This window comes from Vicia villosa, linkage group LG6, assembly GCF_029867415.1.
Source record: "Vicia villosa cultivar HV-30 ecotype Madison, WI linkage group LG6, Vvil1.0, whole genome shotgun sequence".
NCBI lineage: Eukaryota > Viridiplantae > Streptophyta > Magnoliopsida > Fabales > Fabaceae > Vicia > Vicia villosa.
The window spans coordinates 98,551,987-98,568,444 of record NC_081185.1 but is presented as its reverse complement, the minus strand read 5'-3'; the positions used below and the strand labels follow the sequence as shown (position 1 = coordinate 98,568,444).

At 31.1% G+C, this 16,458-nt stretch overlaps 3 protein-coding genes across 11 annotated transcripts; 1 reads left to right on the top strand and 2 right to left on the bottom strand.

The window, feature by feature from the left end:
• Positions 1 to 1,264: 1,264 nt before the first annotated feature.
• LOC131609390 (chlorophyll synthase, chloroplastic-like) lies at positions 1,265 to 7,428 on the bottom strand. Of its 9 annotated transcripts, none has more exons than XM_058881086.1 (11): positions 7,304 to 7,428; positions 5,642 to 7,177; positions 4,802 to 4,914; positions 3,579 to 3,852; positions 3,259 to 3,496; positions 2,767 to 3,171; positions 2,594 to 2,656; positions 2,401 to 2,482; positions 2,220 to 2,296; positions 2,057 to 2,104; positions 1,265 to 1,934 (listed from the first exon to the last, which is right to left on the bottom strand). In XM_058881086.1, exons 6-11 carry the CDS (start codon positions 2,947 to 2,949, stop codon positions 1,872 to 1,874), a joined length of 516 nt encoding a protein of 171 aa, XP_058737069.1. In that variant the 5' UTR covers positions 2,950 to 3,171; positions 3,259 to 3,496; positions 3,579 to 3,852; positions 4,802 to 4,914; positions 5,642 to 7,177; positions 7,304 to 7,428; the 3' UTR covers positions 1,265 to 1,871. The 9 variants fall into 9 exon arrangements, 1 of the variants encoding a protein (XP_058737069.1); XR_009286129.1 differs by lacking the exons at positions 1,265 to 1,934; positions 2,057 to 2,104 and having other exon boundaries at positions 2,245 to 2,296; positions 2,401 to 2,487; positions 2,767 to 2,842; ... (1 more) ...; positions 3,259 to 3,342; positions 3,431 to 3,496; XR_009286131.1 differs by lacking the exons at positions 1,265 to 1,934; positions 2,057 to 2,104 and having other exon boundaries at positions 2,245 to 2,296; positions 2,401 to 2,487; positions 2,767 to 2,842; ... (2 more) ...; positions 3,431 to 3,496; positions 3,767 to 3,852.
• A 5,613-nt stretch (positions 7,429 to 13,041) lies between these two features.
• On the top strand, positions 13,042 to 14,061 carry LOC131614206 (uncharacterized). Its single transcript, XM_058885828.1, has one exon. The coding sequence runs from the start codon at positions 13,042 to 13,044 to the stop codon at positions 14,059 to 14,061; it is 1,020 nt and encodes a 339-aa protein (XP_058741811.1).
• Positions 14,062 to 15,034: 973 nt separating this feature from the next.
• Positions 15,035 to 15,644, bottom strand: LOC131611939 (uncharacterized). Its single transcript, XM_058883765.1, has 2 exons — positions 15,536 to 15,644; positions 15,035 to 15,446 (listed from the first exon to the last, which is right to left on the bottom strand). The coding sequence occupies exons 1-2, from the start codon at positions 15,593 to 15,595 to the stop codon at positions 15,192 to 15,194; spliced, it is 315 nt and encodes a 104-aa protein (XP_058739748.1). The 5' UTR covers positions 15,596 to 15,644; the 3' UTR covers positions 15,035 to 15,191.
• Positions 15,645 to 16,458: the final 814 nt, after the last annotated feature.

Genomic DNA, 16,458 nt, shown 5'->3' with positions numbered 1-16,458 from the left:
ATTTGGGGTGTTCAACTTTAACAATATGTCATACCCTAATTTTTTACCCCCCTAAGATGTCACATCTCAATTTACTCCATTAACTCAAAATAGATACCCATAGCAGTCACTTGTTCACCAAGTATTTAAATTGGGGTTTTGGGGGATAGGAGGTTCAGACAAAAGGGTCAATCAATGAGTGAAATGATCCTCAACACAATCATAGGGCTCAAGATGATTCATCCATCCACCCATGATCTTTAATTTCCAGGCATCGGGCCTCAGACCTATCCAGGTCACCAATCTAGGGTTTTGAGTCCCATCAGGGACTCAAATCAGGGCTCACATTTGGAAAACCTTACAAAATTTCAAAGCATGATCCAAAAGGCCCAAGTATCTTCAAATGATACCTATATCAATATCCAATGGAAGATGTACTTCAATTCAAGATCCACAGTCATCAATTTCATCTGGTCCACAATTAGGATTTTTGACCTAATTCACCTGAACAATTGACTTTTGACCAGGGCAAGATTCCATAGCTCAAGATCCTCTAATACTTCAATATGATACATTCGGAGGAGAGCTTGGTTCATATGAAATCTCCGAAAAACTCAGTTCATCAGGAAAAGTCAACTGTACAGGATCACCTTTGACTTTTGGTCAACCATGGACTTTTGAGGATCAAAATCATCAATATATGATTATTGAAGTCATTTAACCAAGAAAAATCAAGAAAATCAATTAGGAATCAAAAAGTCAATGTTTGACTTTTTTATACTTGAAAATTTTTCCAAGTGTTTTTAAGGATTTTCTTCAAACTTCAAAGGATTTTCTATAGGTGGAAAAACATATCAGACTCACTGGATATGCCCGTTTACTCCACCACTTTTACGAGTCGAGCCAAAAAATTTGCCTCGCGCCCTCTACTATGTTCGTCTGCCCCATTTTTTTACCGAGCTTTGGCAAGGCAGGCTAAACAAGGAAAACATTGCTTTTTGTCACATTTAGCTTTTTTAAATGACAGGGTCCGTCGGGCTCGTCTTATTTTTTTAACTGACCAAATTTGGTTAAGGTTTTTGATTCGTCCCCTCTACCATGTTTCTCTTCCCGCTCGTTTTTTTTTTTTTTTCCCGATTTTGTAAGGGTCATAAAAGCTGCTTGCCATCTCTAACATTTTCAATATCTAATTTTTTTTGTTATCGGCCTTATGGTCAATACAAAATGTTATCATATTCAAACCACTAACTTGTAACAATGAAAAAAATATTAATCATAAATATTTAGTTATCTTTCTTTATAAAGACATTCTTTTAAAAAATTATCCATTTTTCACTTTTTTTTTTCTCTTCAAAAAGTCTTCTCCCATTCAAACACCCAAACCCAGTGTTGTGGAAGATGGTCAAGGCATTATCATTTCTGTTCCTAGTGGCATTGATGGCATGTAATTAACCAATAGTTTAATGTTAACAATATAAATTCTATGATTTTTAAAATAGTATATGGTGAGATATGTATGAGAGAAGTATGCATAAAATTTATTTACACATTTATGAAGAAACCATGTACGGGAATTGTATACGTGAATATGTCTGCAATACATTTTGTACAATTATTCTTATTTAAAGGCTTCCTAAAAATATACTTTGCTCGACCTTAACTTAGAAATCATCAAAAATTTAGGAGGATAAGAGAAGATACAAGAACAAAACAAAAATTAAGAGGAAAAAACAAAAAAGTTAAATGAGTATAAGCCTTGATAATAACCCTATATGCAGGGCGGGCGACAAACAAAAACTATGGCACACATCTTCAATGTAAGTAACTAACAAAAGCCACAAATTTGTTAAGTTCCTTCTAACTGGTGTGACTCTCCCTTCAACATTTTTTTATCAATGGCTTGTTGCTAGAGCAGTAACCAACAGACCAAGAACCAAAAACGGTTGCGCACTAGCCTGTCAACATCGGAAGGTTACGGTTACTCAAAAAAACATGTCATGTAACACTGCAATGCTGATATACATATATAAAGCTTATAGATTTGACGATGAAATTTTAGAGGTTATTATATATATACCTGATATTTAACATCATATTTCACAGGGTCCTTGAGGAAATACTTGAACTGCAAGGCACAAGACAATAACTCGATAAATAAAAACAGATTTTGCGTGTTCTTAGCTATGTTGCATGATTTGCAAACAATTTCGGAACGTTGCGAGTGTAATTGTGTAGTTTACCTGAAATACGACTTGTGGAACTATTAAGGCAAGTAGAGCCAACGGGTAATACGGTTTACCAGCCCCGAGTAGATATCCTGCAACCATATTTCAACAGCAAGTTGCAACTGTTAGTTATAAGCTTTTGAAAAGATATTATATGAAGATTGAGTTTGAATATATTTGAGAGATCAAAACGTACCAGCGATAGATAATTGTGTTATGTCGATAGCGCCGACGCATATCCACTTTGCAGTTTCCTCGCCAAAAGCGACAGGAAGAGACTAATCTAATCAAACAAGATTGTTGATAAAAAAGTTAGTAGAAACTACTTGGATGAATGAAAATGTTCGGATTAGAGTTACTAAAAAGCAAAGAATGGTGATGTAGTCGACCTGAAGTCCTAGAGCTCTATCTCCTTCAACACTTTTGAAATCATTAACTATGGCAATTCCCAACTACAATGTGTTACAGAAAGTCAAGAACAATATTGATTGATGAACAAATTGAGGTAATAATTGAAATATTATCGTATCCCACAAAATGTGATGAAGAATATACGACATACGCCAGCTATGCTGTAAAGGAGTGTGAGAACAATAATGTCTGGTGTAAGAGTCCCAAACAAAGCTTGACCAGCCCACCTAATTGTAAATGAAATCAATGAATCAACAAAAACCAAATGTTCAAAACAAGCCAGTGTTGTCAATCGTAGATTACGGTCCAAGGCAAAGAGCCAAAATCCCGCCATACCAGGCGCTTTGAGGCGCCATCATAGTAGACTATGGCGGAAAAACCCGCCACTAATATCCACCATGGCGCCTTCATGGCCAATATTCGATAACACCGTAACAAGGATAATAACAGCTTAAACATATAGCAAATAATTATCGAAGTAGAAGATACCACACCATGGCAAACTAATGTAACTTGCTCCAAGGGCAAAGTTTCCGATCCATCCGTTTTGTTTTAGCTAGAAAACATGCATAACTTAGTCAAGGACCATAAAAGGCAAAAAATATATATAACTGAAAAATGAGGAAATTTTTAAAAGAACTACCTTTAAAGGAGGTGCAGAATATATATTCGACCGCAGGGATCCATCCAACGCAAGGTAAAAAAGTATAGGGGAATCATGCCCTGCCTGTTAAGGAGAAGAATTTTGCAACCGAGTTTCTGATCATTTGCATTAAGAAGAGACGGATCCTGTAATTTTTATATGCAGTACCGACCTATATATCCAATATACCCGCCGAAGTAAGACCTACTAGTAGCAGCACCCATATTTGAGTGATTACCTGCAGATTTTTTTGCCAAACGATGAGCAAATAAACAAGTAACGAAAGGAAAAGACGTATAAGTTTTGGATTTACAATATACCTCGTTCTCAGATATTGCACCAGAAGGAATTGGTCTATAAGGTTCATTTATTGCATTGATTTCTCGGTCATACCAATCATTCCGAGTCTAAAATTTAAATACCAACAATTCATTGACACCCGTCTGTATTATACTCCGATCTAATGATGGTTCGGTAAAAAATTTATATCAGCAACAAAAACGATTACCTGTGTATATCCTGTAATGAATGGACCAGACATAATCATGCACAAAATTGATTTAGCAACATCCTCAAAGTCCCAATGGAAATTTCCTACCAAAGCGAACAGTTTATTCAGAAAACATTAAGTTGTAACAAATAGCATTCACATATGACTCTATACCATGAAGATTTATCAATGAATAGAAAACTTTGAAAATGAATGTTCTTAAATAATTGTCAGAGTCGTCTTAAGTTTTTGGGAGCCCTGTGTAGTAAGTCTTGATTCAACCATGACAAAACAATTAGAGGCTCTATTTAACTACTGTTTATAAGAGACAAATATTTTATGAGGCCTTGTTTAGCTACGATTTTACACAACATGCACGCCCTCAAAGATGGCCCTAACAATTGTCATAGTTAATCGCAGGACTAAACATTTTATGCCATGCATATCACATTTTAATGTTATGCAGAAATTTAGTACCAGGAGCAGCAGCCCCACAAACTACACCCCAAACTAATGGTTTTGTAAGTTGAAGACGAATCTTCTATATATTCTGCACAACACATTCTATTACTTTACTATCAAATACAAATATTTTTCAACAGCTGAAATTTAGCCTTATAGTATTACTTTACTATGCAAATAAGAGTTTAATTATTATGCACGTGTAAAATTTTTTACACTACCAATGCATCACAACCACTTAATTATATTACTTTAAAAAAATTAAAATAAAAGTCAAGTACTTCCAATAAATTAACGGTTGCGATTCGCCGACGGTGTAAAATTTCTTTACATTGCCAGTGTATTCCAATTAATTTCTGCAAATAAAGCAATAAACTTGAAATTTTGAAAAGGGCTTGCAGTTGTAACATAAAGCCAAAGTTTTATTCTGAGTTATTGTGTTTGGTTATAGAAATAACTTATACAGACGCAATTTTGCTATAATCACTTAATTAAGCTATTGTCCAAACAGGGCCAAAGTCTGATTGAAAACAATTTTAAATCCAAATCAGAGAATGAAAAGAAACAGTAATAAGAATGAGATTGACTCACTGATTCTTGAGAAGCTCCTTTAATACCAAGAAGCTGATTAAAGCTTGATCCATTTTTAGCAGGCGCTGTATCCGGTGCCTCAGATTTAACTTCTCAAACACCCAAAAACAATTCTAAATACAAAACACAAAACATAACAAAAAATAAACAACAATACAAAACCACAAAAGCCAACAAACAAAATATATGGACACACCGGTCTTCGACTTCTTAAGGTTTTTGACCAACCTGGTCCCTTAAGGAAAAATCAAACAACAGTTTGAATAACAATTTCGTTTACAAGATTATATGCTTCTACACAAGCTAATTTGTAAAGTTTACAATTCGAAACAGATGACTTAGGAAAGAAGAATATACAATATGAACAATCTTGTTAGATTATACGTGAGTAAAGACTGTTCATAATAATATGTTAAAATAGCAAGATTTCTAAAAAGTTAGACACTTGAAAAACTTGCCAAAATACTCATCTTTATTTATTATATTCTATGATTGTTAGTTATTTTAGGAGCTTAATTATGGGATTAAAAATAAAATTTCACTCTATTTCATAACATTTAACAATTGATAAATAAATAAATAAATAAACAATAGATTTACTTATTCAATTCAATCAAATAGAGAATAATTTTATTATCATGAATACAAAATAAAAAACAAACCCAATAATACGTTTAAGGAGTAAGAATATAAATAGCAAAGTTAATAAAATTGGAGAAATACCTGACAAGAGAATAGGAATAAATATAAATATACTTGATAATATTTATTTTACAAGAAAAGAAAAAACCGATCAATTAAAGAGAACCATCTAATTCATATTCTGGTTGTCTAAAATACCATTTAAAGATAGTGCCATTTGTTTCAGGATTTGGAGGGGCAATGTATTTGTTGGATTTTGTATCCCAATTATAAACGGTACAAGTTTTGGTGCAGCCATGACTACAAACTTGATACACAGAGTTGCTCTCATAACCCCATCTATTCGGGTTGCTCAATGCCTTACAGCTTTCCAAACAAATAAAATAATGCAATGTCCCCCAAGATTTCGAGTTCGACATAAGTCATGGTTGAGAAGTCTATCTTGTAGACTCTTTTATCTGGTGGAGGACCATCTCCAAAATCAGGATTTAATCGAACTAGTAAAAGTTGTTCATCACATGTAACCAAGTTAAAGGATGATCTCTCTAACTCTAATTCAAATGGTAATTCGAATTCGGGGGTATTCACCATATTTAGATATTCAATATTTGCATAATTCGAATTCAAACAGAGTACCCCTATCCTGGCCTCCAAAGTAAGAACATATATTATATTGTTCAAAGCCACAAAGTCAACAACAAGGTTGATAAAACCATCCTCGACATCATAAGGGTTCTTGTTAGGGTCCTCATTAGGGTAGAAGCTAATGGAAGAAGTAACCCAACCATTATGTCGAGATTGATAGACATACAGACTGTTGGAGTAATCGAATAAAAATACCAAAACAAATTCCTCCTCGGAGCATTTGTCAAAAGCAAGTAATGCACGGTAATGATGTTGAGGGCAGAATTTAGACTTAAACGTGGAAGGACAGCTTACCTTCTTCTTTATTTGTGTAAACGGATTGATGAGCAGAATGGAAGAATTGTCCGCTATAATGACAAAATATCCACTAGAACAGGTAACATAGATAGGGAAGGAGCCATCATAAGAGTAACTCAACATTTTCAGCATCATCTTGTTCAAGGGATAAACTTTTTGATTGGGTAGGCTAGTAAAGGAATATGGTAACTTAACAGGAGACTTAAAAAACTCAAGAAGTAGTGGTTCTTGGGATGTCAAGAAATTTGATTTATCTATTGATTTATGAAAAAGTCTCCAATTGGTGCAGACACGAGAAAATTGAAAGAGGTCGTCAAAATCGAGTTTTTGTGAAATAACAGAAAGTAGATCCCAGTGAAGTTGATCCCAACAAGGAAGTGTGAGATGAAACCGAGGATGAACTAAGGTGTTCATCTGGCTGATTAAATAAGCATGGCCTCTAAGCAGCACCTTCAGTCTTGCCAAAATACACCTTTCATCAATCTTCCTTGTCCTGTAATCTTGAAAAACTTGAATAAAATCTTGATAATCATCATCTTTTAAAACAACTTTTACTGCTTGAAAAAACTCTGATGCATCTTTACACTCTATTCTATGTTAGAATCTCACAAGTTGGTTGAATTCCAAAACTAAATATTTATGCCCTTCAAACAAGGGCTTGAATTTTGCTTTGAAAACACTAAAAGGAATTTTTCTATATTTCATATCTACCCAGAGTTTGCGGAATTGATCATACTTTTCGCTGTCATCTTGAAAGGCAACTTCTACTTCCTTTAAAAATTCTCTGAATGCCTGAAGAACAAGGATTCAATTCAGTTTAATTCACTCCAAATCAAAACAAAAGTAAATATAAAAATATTTATACTTAACTCATTCCAAATCAAAAACAAAAGTAAATATATATTATTCGGCACATACCATGGTTCAGACTTCAGAGGGATGGTATTATCGAAACTGTTGTTAGATCTAGTAAAATCAATCTGGTTGGGGTTGGGAGACAGAGAGTTCATTCTGGTAAAACTTATTTATATATAGGTTCGAGAAGAACGGATATGGACTCAACTTTTTTATTGGGCTTTTTAGTTTTTCGGAATTAAAATTTGGAAAAAGCTAGAGAATTTATTTATTGACCCAATGAGGAAAACTTTGTGCAAAAATTTTAAATTACTCTTGCTTCATATATGTATTTCCGACGTAAATTTTTTTAGATTTTTCTAGATTTTGGAGATATCTCCGAAAAAAAACTCTAAAAAATTAGAATTTTGATTAATTCGGATATGCATTTCCGAAAAAAATTCCAAATTTTTTTTTTTCGGATATGCATATCAAAAAAATCCCAAAAATTAAAAAATTTTGATGTATTAATTAATTGACATATTATAAATTTGATATAATTTATGAGTTATAAATAATAATTATTATATATTTCTATTCTGATTCATATTTTAAAATTTAAAAATAATTTCAATTACAAAAAAATTAAAATAATTTCAATTATTAAAATGTAGTTATAAATAATTCAAATTCATGTTTCTACCGTTGATAATAATAATGAAATAGATCAAGTAAGAATAATGATAATAATAATAATAATCATAAAAAAATCATTTTTCATAATTAATTATGATAAAAATATCATTTTTCATTTAGTTAAAAAAATTAAAATAAGATTTTGTCTTAATAATTTGGTGAACACTCTGGTACCCTTGAGTTTAGTTGGGTATTGGTACTCTTATCCAATCAAATAAAATTATTAATTGTCATGTCACATTTTAAATTATTTTTATTTTTAAATAAATTAAATTTTTTAATTAATTTACACTAAAGGTACCGGTACCCAACTACTTATCATAGATACCTAAGAATTTATCAATTTTATTTAGTGAATAAATTTTATATTTAATTTTATATAATTCAAATTTTACTTATGAAATTAGAATGTTTTTAATTTATAAAATGATTTTTAATAACTATAAAATTGTTTTTGAAAATTAATTTATAAAATGATTTATCATAAAAAAATAGAAAATAAATATCTTTATTATTATTATTAATTTATTATATAAAAATAAAATGTTAATTTAAATATTTATTAGGTTAATATTATTATTACATCTTGATTATAATGATATATATTTAATAATATATTTTAATTAATACAATTAATTATACTATTAATTGTATTGATTCACCTTGATTTTAATTTTTTAATAATTATTGAATTTTTTCGAAAATGCATATCCGAAACATTTTAAGATCAAAAATTGGAATATTTCGGATATGCATCTCCGAAGACACCCCCTCTCCATAAAAAAAATGTGAGTTTTTTTTTTTTTGTGTTTTCGGAAGTGCACTTCTGAAATCAACTTTTTTTTCAGAAAAAAGTGATTTCGGAGATGGATTTTCGAAATATAGAGGCATTTTGAGAATTTTGCCACGGGTGACCAAAAAGGTTAGGGGTCAATAAAGAAATTCTCAAAAGCTATTCTTACCCTAGTTTCAACACCTACACTTAGCTAGACAAAAAACAACAACCCGGTCCAACCCATATAACTTACAAGTGCATTGTTGGATTAACACTATGTACAATGGTTTTTAGATTCAACACTCTAATTTTTTACTTTTTACACTCCACATCATATTCTCTCTCCTTCATCTAATAATTCAATATTTCTTCAACTTTTACTTACTACCCCACCACTTTTATTTCATATTCATATTTTCTTTTATGTTTTTGTGATTACATATTAATAACAATTATCAATTGAAATTAAATTTAAATAATTAAGAGTTAAATAATTTTTTTCTAATTTAATAACTTATTTGAATTTTATTTTTCTAATTTTATATTTTAGTAGAATTTTGGGTGTTAAAAGGTTATTATTGTGATCTATTTTACTAAAAAGATTGTTAGTGCTACAAACAAAATTTTACTTGAGGCTAAATAGAAAAATTAGAGAGAAAAATCTCAATTTTTTTCCGTGTCCAAATCTAATAAACCAAATCTCTATTTATAGAGGAAAAAAATAATAAATTTTGATGAAAGTAAAAATAAATAGAAAAATTGACTTAAAATAAAATAATTAAAGTGAAGATAAAAATCTAAACAATTACAACAACTAATAAGATTTTGCAAAGTATTATAGTGACCCTTATTTCCTCCTCATTCAACATGTTGAATATTTTCAACACAATTTAATCCACATCATTTTCAACACTCCATTACAACTATTCAGCTATAATAATTTTTTCAACACCTTCTACTATACATAGTCTAACAATCCTGAAAATGTTTTCAAAATGGACGTGCGAACTCTCCAGACCCGTGCGAACAAAAGTGATATAGTTAAAATGTTACAAGTAAAATTGGATTAATAATATACTAACATGTATAAAGTAAAATTGGATTAATAATATACTAACGTGTATAACTGAACTGAATTAAAAGCACTAGGTCATGCAATGGTTGATATTATTGTCATACAACTATCATGTGTTAGATGAGAATATACTTTTTGTTTAGTAAAAGAATGATTGCTCGAGGGGAGTATACCTTTTGGTAAACACTTATTTCTAATTGAATAGTTTGTTACATATTTCTTTAATTAATAAATAGGCACAGTAAAAGTTTGTATACAAACGAACGTGAGAGGAATCTACTCCAATCCGGAAGAGGTTATTTGTTTAATATTTTCTATAAAAAGAGATTTTTATCCAACTACTTTTATAAATAATAACAAAATAAAAATAATATTATATACAAGAAAATATATCATCTAAATATTTTTATATATAATTGGTTTGATTAACTTACATAATTAAATTTGACAATCTTTTTGAATTTTTTTTATTTACATTTTAATTTAATTTTTTTTTTAGTATCAAAATTAAACTGGTGACGTATCAGCACACCACACCATGATTCGTGTAGACTCACGGATAACACAACAATACCATGTGAACGCACGAGTAATCAGTGTTGAGAATGCACGCACGAGTAATCATACCATAATTCGTGCGAATGTACACTCGGATAACACATCAGTACTGTGTGAACGCACAGGTAATCATATCAAAATTCGTGTGAACACACATGTAACACACCAGTACCGTATGAACGCAAGGTTAATTATATCAAAATATGTGTGAACGCACGAGTTATTACATTTTTTTATACAATTAAAGAAAATAAAAATAAAACTTCCGTTAGTTATACTACTGAGTTTTTATTTTTTTTTATATCTTAAACCATAGTCCCAAATTTAATAAATACATCATTAAACTTGATTCTTTAATATCATTATCTTTTTGGACTTTTATGTAAAATTATGTTTATATCGATTTTTAACTAATTTTTATTTTGGATATTTATTTGTCTCATTAATTAAATTTTAAAAATCTTTTTATTATTACAACTCTGTCAATAAAAACTTTATTTTTTTTTTCTATTTCTTACAATTTATTTTACAAACTATATGTTTAATAATTTTTCTTAGTAATAGAAGTTCTTAAAAACTTCTACAATTTTTTTCCAATAATATTTTGATATTTATTAATTGGTTTGAATTCTCATGACAAACGGGTGACAAATAGCAGTCAACACCAAGAACTCGTACGGTCGCACGAATTTTCTACTAGTTTGATAAGAGGATGGATAAGGAAGTATAGGGTGACATGTTAAAATAGTGGGTTTGTGTGCGAGAGAAATTTGTTAAATAAACTTTTTTGTCACAATGTAACACAAAACATGTATGATGTATTATTTCTAATGTAGTAAAAAACAAAAATAATATTTATATAAGGGCAAAAATACATTATTGTTCCAAATATTTTTATATACGACAACAACTTTATTATTAATGCAAATATTTTTATAAATAATGTTAAAATAAAAATAATATTTATAAACAGGAAAAAACATATTGTTTATTAAAATATTTTCATATACAAAAAATATTATTGTTATAAGCGGTAACAACTTTACTATTAATCCAAATATTGAATAATTTTTTTTAAAATATTTATCTTTGCATAGGAACCCGAAGTTATTAATCACAATATTGCATATCCACGGGAATCTGAAGTTATTGATTATTTGTATTGAATATTAACAGAAACATGAAGTTACTGATCACAATATTGAATATTAACGAGAATCTGAAGTTACTGATTAAAATATTGAATACTAACGGGAATATGAAGTTACTGATCAAAATAGTGAATATTAACGAGAACATGAAGTTACTGATCACAATATTGCATATTAACGGGAACTTAAAGTTACTGATCACAATATTGTATATTAACAAGAACCTGAAGTTATTGATTATTTGTATTGAATATTAACAGGAACATGAAATTACTAATCACAATATTGCATATTCACGGGAATCTGAAGTTATTGATTATTTGTATTGAATATTAACAGAAACATGAAGTTGCTGATCACAATATTGAATATTAACGAGAATCTGAAGTTACTGATTAAAATATTGAATACTAACGGGAATATGAAGTTACTGATCAAAATAGTGAATATTAACGAGAACATGAAGTTACTGATCACAATATTGCATATTAACGGGAACTTAAAGTTACTAATCACAATATTGTATATTAACAAGAACCTGAAGTTATTGATTATTTGTATTGAATATTAACGGGAACATGAAGTTACTAATCACAATATTAAATTTTAACGGCAACCTGAAATTACTTATTAAAATATTGAATATTAACAGAAACATGAAGTTAGTGATCAAAATGTTAATTACTTTTAATATATATTTTTTCTATTAAAAAATATACATCTGAAACAAATGCGCGTCCCGTATCAAAACTTGTACGAACGCACGGGATTTGTTACTAGTTTTTCTGTAGTAACAATATACCATCATTAAACTCTTTCAAATTTACTCTTCACCTTTCTTTCTCTCAAATACTCCTTGAAAATGAAAATTTTGATTAAAATTTGAAGTTTTGAACAACTATGTGATTCGGTATTTTTTTTTTCACTTCTAAATTGTATCTTTTTAAAACATTTAGGCTTAAATGCAGTTTTAGTCCCCCTATTTTACTTTTTTTGAACTTTTAGTCCCCCTATTTTATTTCTCAGCTTTTTGGTCCCCCTATTAAGCTTTGACTGGTTTTTTTTTTGGTCCCTCCTCATTTTGGTCTATTTGGCATTTGTAAAAGCTGATGTGTCACATAAAAAATCCTGCCACCTCACTTATTGAAAATAAAAATCTTAAAAAACAAACATATCAATTTTTAAGTAAAATAACTATTAAAAAAAGTATCTTAAAATAAACTAAAACTTGTAAATTATTTTTACGAACCCTACTTTATATTGGTTGTGTGTAGATGTGTGCTCTGCAACTTTCGTCGCGTTTACAGCTTTGTGCCGTAGCCGTTTTCATCAAATTTTCACCTTCCGTGTTCCTCAATATTGTTTACGACGCTCTTCACCTTCATTCTCTCTGCGTTTAATCTTTATCAGAAGCAAAGATTTTCACGGGTTTTGGAAGATGAGGTATGTAAATTGCAATTTTTTCCGGGTTTATGGTTTGCTGAAATTGTAGTAATTTAATAGCTTGAGTGTTTTCTTATGATTGGGTTTGCATAATATATTTTCCAGACCTTCTCAAAATCCTCCAATGGTAGACGAGGCTGAATTAGTAAATGATTATGAAGAGGAAGTACAATTTATTGATGAGTTTGCTCCAAATTCTGATGATGAGGAAATAGAAGTTGAAATCAATGAGGATGAAGTGCAACTTAGGGGTGAATTGCAAGTAGTTGTCGATGATGTTACTGGTTATGTTGGAAGTGAAGATGAATTTGATAGTTTCAGTGACACTGAGTATGAGCATAGTGATGATATTGTTGACTTTGATTGGACCACAGTTCTGCCTTCCGAGATCTTATTTGATAAGGTGAACAATTCTGACGCTGATGATGACTCTGATGTGTTGCTTACACCTCCTGCTAGTGAAGATGATGAGGAACATCAAAAGTTTCCTGCCTATAAAAGTGGAGAGGTATTCAAGTTTCAACTAGGTATGATGTTTAACAACAAAGATATGGTCAGGGATGCTTTGAAGGAGTATGCAATGAAGATGAATAAAAATGTTGCTCTGAAGAAAAATGATGGAAAGAGAATGGTAGTAAAATGTATGGATGGCTGCAAGTTCTACATGAGAATTACCAAAAGGGTAGGGAACCAATTTTGGCAAGTTGTAAGTCTGATTGATGAACATACATGCTATCGAACTGCACATAATAGGCAGGCAAAGACAACATGGCTCGCCAAGAAATTTGCACATATTCTAAGGCATAGCCCTGACATGAAACCTGTGGGATTGATTGCTGAAGCTGTTGATAGATGGGGAGTAAAATTGTCCCACGATAAGGCATATAGAGCCAAAAGAAGGGCTATGGAGTTAATCCAAGGTGCTGGTATGGACCAATTCACCCATTTAAGGCGTTATGCGCAAGAGTTGCTAAAGTCAAACCCTAATAGTAATGTTGTGGTGCAATGTGTTGATTCTAATGAAGGTCCCGTGTTTGAGAGGATTTATGTATGCTTAGATGCTTGCAAGTCTGGATTTGCAAAATATTGCAGGCCACTTATAGGTTTAGATGCTTGTTTTTTGAAAGGAGACTATGGTGGATAATTAATGGCAGTTGTGGGGAGAGATGGAAATAACAAGATATATCCTATTGCTTATGCTGTTGTGGAGGCCGAGACAAAAGACTCTTGGGAGTGGTTCATCAACATTTTAATGGAAGACCTGGAAAGCCTAAACCATAGGGCTTATGCCTTCATTTCAGACCAACAAAAGGTAACATGTTAATGTAAAAAACTTTTGCTATTATTGTATAAGTTTTACTCTATTTGTAAAAATCTCACTATATATATAATGCCAGGGCCTAGTACCAGCAGTGCAAAGTGTGAGTGTTCATGTGGAGCAACGCCTTTGTGTGAAGCATTTATATGGGAATTGGAAAAAGAAATATCCTGGGTTGGAATTGAAAGAGATTATGTGGAGTGCTGCAAGGGCTACAACAGTTGCAGCGTGGGAGAGGGCAATGCTAAGGATGAAAAGTTTAAATAAAGCTGCTTGGAAGGAAATGAAGGATATCCCTGCACAACACTGGAGCAGGTCACACTTCAAGACTTATTCTAAATGTGACCTACAGGTAAATAACATGTGTGAAGCATTTAATAGGGCAATTTTAGAATATAGAGATAAACCAATCATCACTATGTTAGAAGGGATTAAACATTATTTGACTAAGAGAATCACTACTCAGAAGGATGCATTAAGCAAGTATAATGGTGATATTTGCCCTAGAATACAGTTGGTACTTGAAAAAAACAAGAAGGTTGCAGGACTATGGTATTTAATATCACCATATTACTTCAGGACTATGGTATTTAATATGTTCATTGTAGAATCACCATGGTACTTATGGACTTAAGCCTTATAGTACTCCAGGACTGTCATGACAGAAATTTGGATGAGTTGTTTCATTCATAATTTAAAGCAATATTAATTCACACATATACTACAATGACACAAATTTGGAGCAATATTAATTCATTCATAATTTATCATTACATGGTTGTTTCACAAACCCAAACAACTAAACAACAACACCACAACATGGTTGTTTCACAAACCTAAACAACTAAAAAACAACACCACAACATGGATGTTTCCAAAACCTAACCAACTAAACAACAACATCACAGCATGGTTTAAAAACCTAAGTAACTAATCAACAGCATGACAAGGTTGTTTCAAAACCTAATGTGCATCCCAATTGTTGCAACCAGTCCCATTAATAACACAATGCTCATCCCAATTGTAAACTTCAACTGCAATTTCACAAATTTCATCTTCACAGTCAAGTCATTCTCCTTCTGTTTGAATTCATTGGCTTTATTCTTCTCTATAATTAACTGCTCATTCAATGAAGAAATTAACTCTTTTGCTCTTGGAGTCGTCTCTTCATCGTACCAAACAAAATGGTTGCACATTTTGTGTCCCTGAATCTACAAAGAACGCAGGAAAAAAATTACTATCGAATCAAACAGAAACAGGGCTTAAGCGTAGAATAAAGTGAGTTATAGAGCTTTAATACCTTATACATTCCACACCCATAGAAACGACGTCCTGGATTAGCATCAGTCCATGTTGTCATCAATGGTGCATCCAACCCACATCTGCATTCATCACGGATGAAAGGATATTTGCTGAGAATGCTTCCTTGGGAAAATCGAGACATGATTGTTTGAACAAGATGGTTGGATTAGGGTTTCACACGGGAGAATTGTAGATTTTATAACTTGATGAAGGTGCAAATTTTACACGGTTTTCACACAGATTAGGGTTTGAACAAATTGATGAAGGTGGAGCTCACAAAGGGGAAGGGATGAGAAGAAAATACGATTCACACAGACATCCAACACACAATAGGATTTAGTAAAAATTAATTAAAAGTTTTAATTTATTTTAAAATACTTTTTTTAATTGTTAACTAATTTAAAAATTGATATGTTTGTTTTTTAAGATTTTTATTTTTAATAAGTGAGGTGGCAGGATTTTTTATGTGACACATCAGCTTTTACAAATGCCAAATAGACCAAAATGAGGAGGGACCAAAAAAAACCAGTCAAAGCTTAATAGGGGGACCAAAAAGCTGAGAAATAAAATAGGGGGACTAAAAGTTCAAAAAAAGTAAAATAGGGGGACTAAAACTGCATTTAAGCCAAACATTTATGTAAACTCTCTTTTTTTAATAGTTTAATTGTCAGAATTTCATCATTTAAAAGTTAATAATGAGACACACGTGAATAAATAACATGATTTGGGTCCTTGCAATTGATTATTCATGCATAATTCCTAATTTAGATAATTTAATGGGACAATGGCCAGTTTGTTTCAACTTTAAAAAAATTGATTTTTTTTTGTATATTTTAAAATAGATTTTCTAAATTCGTTTTTCAAAATATTACAAGTTTTTTTATATTCGTTTTTTCTAAAATGAAACACTAATTTTGACAT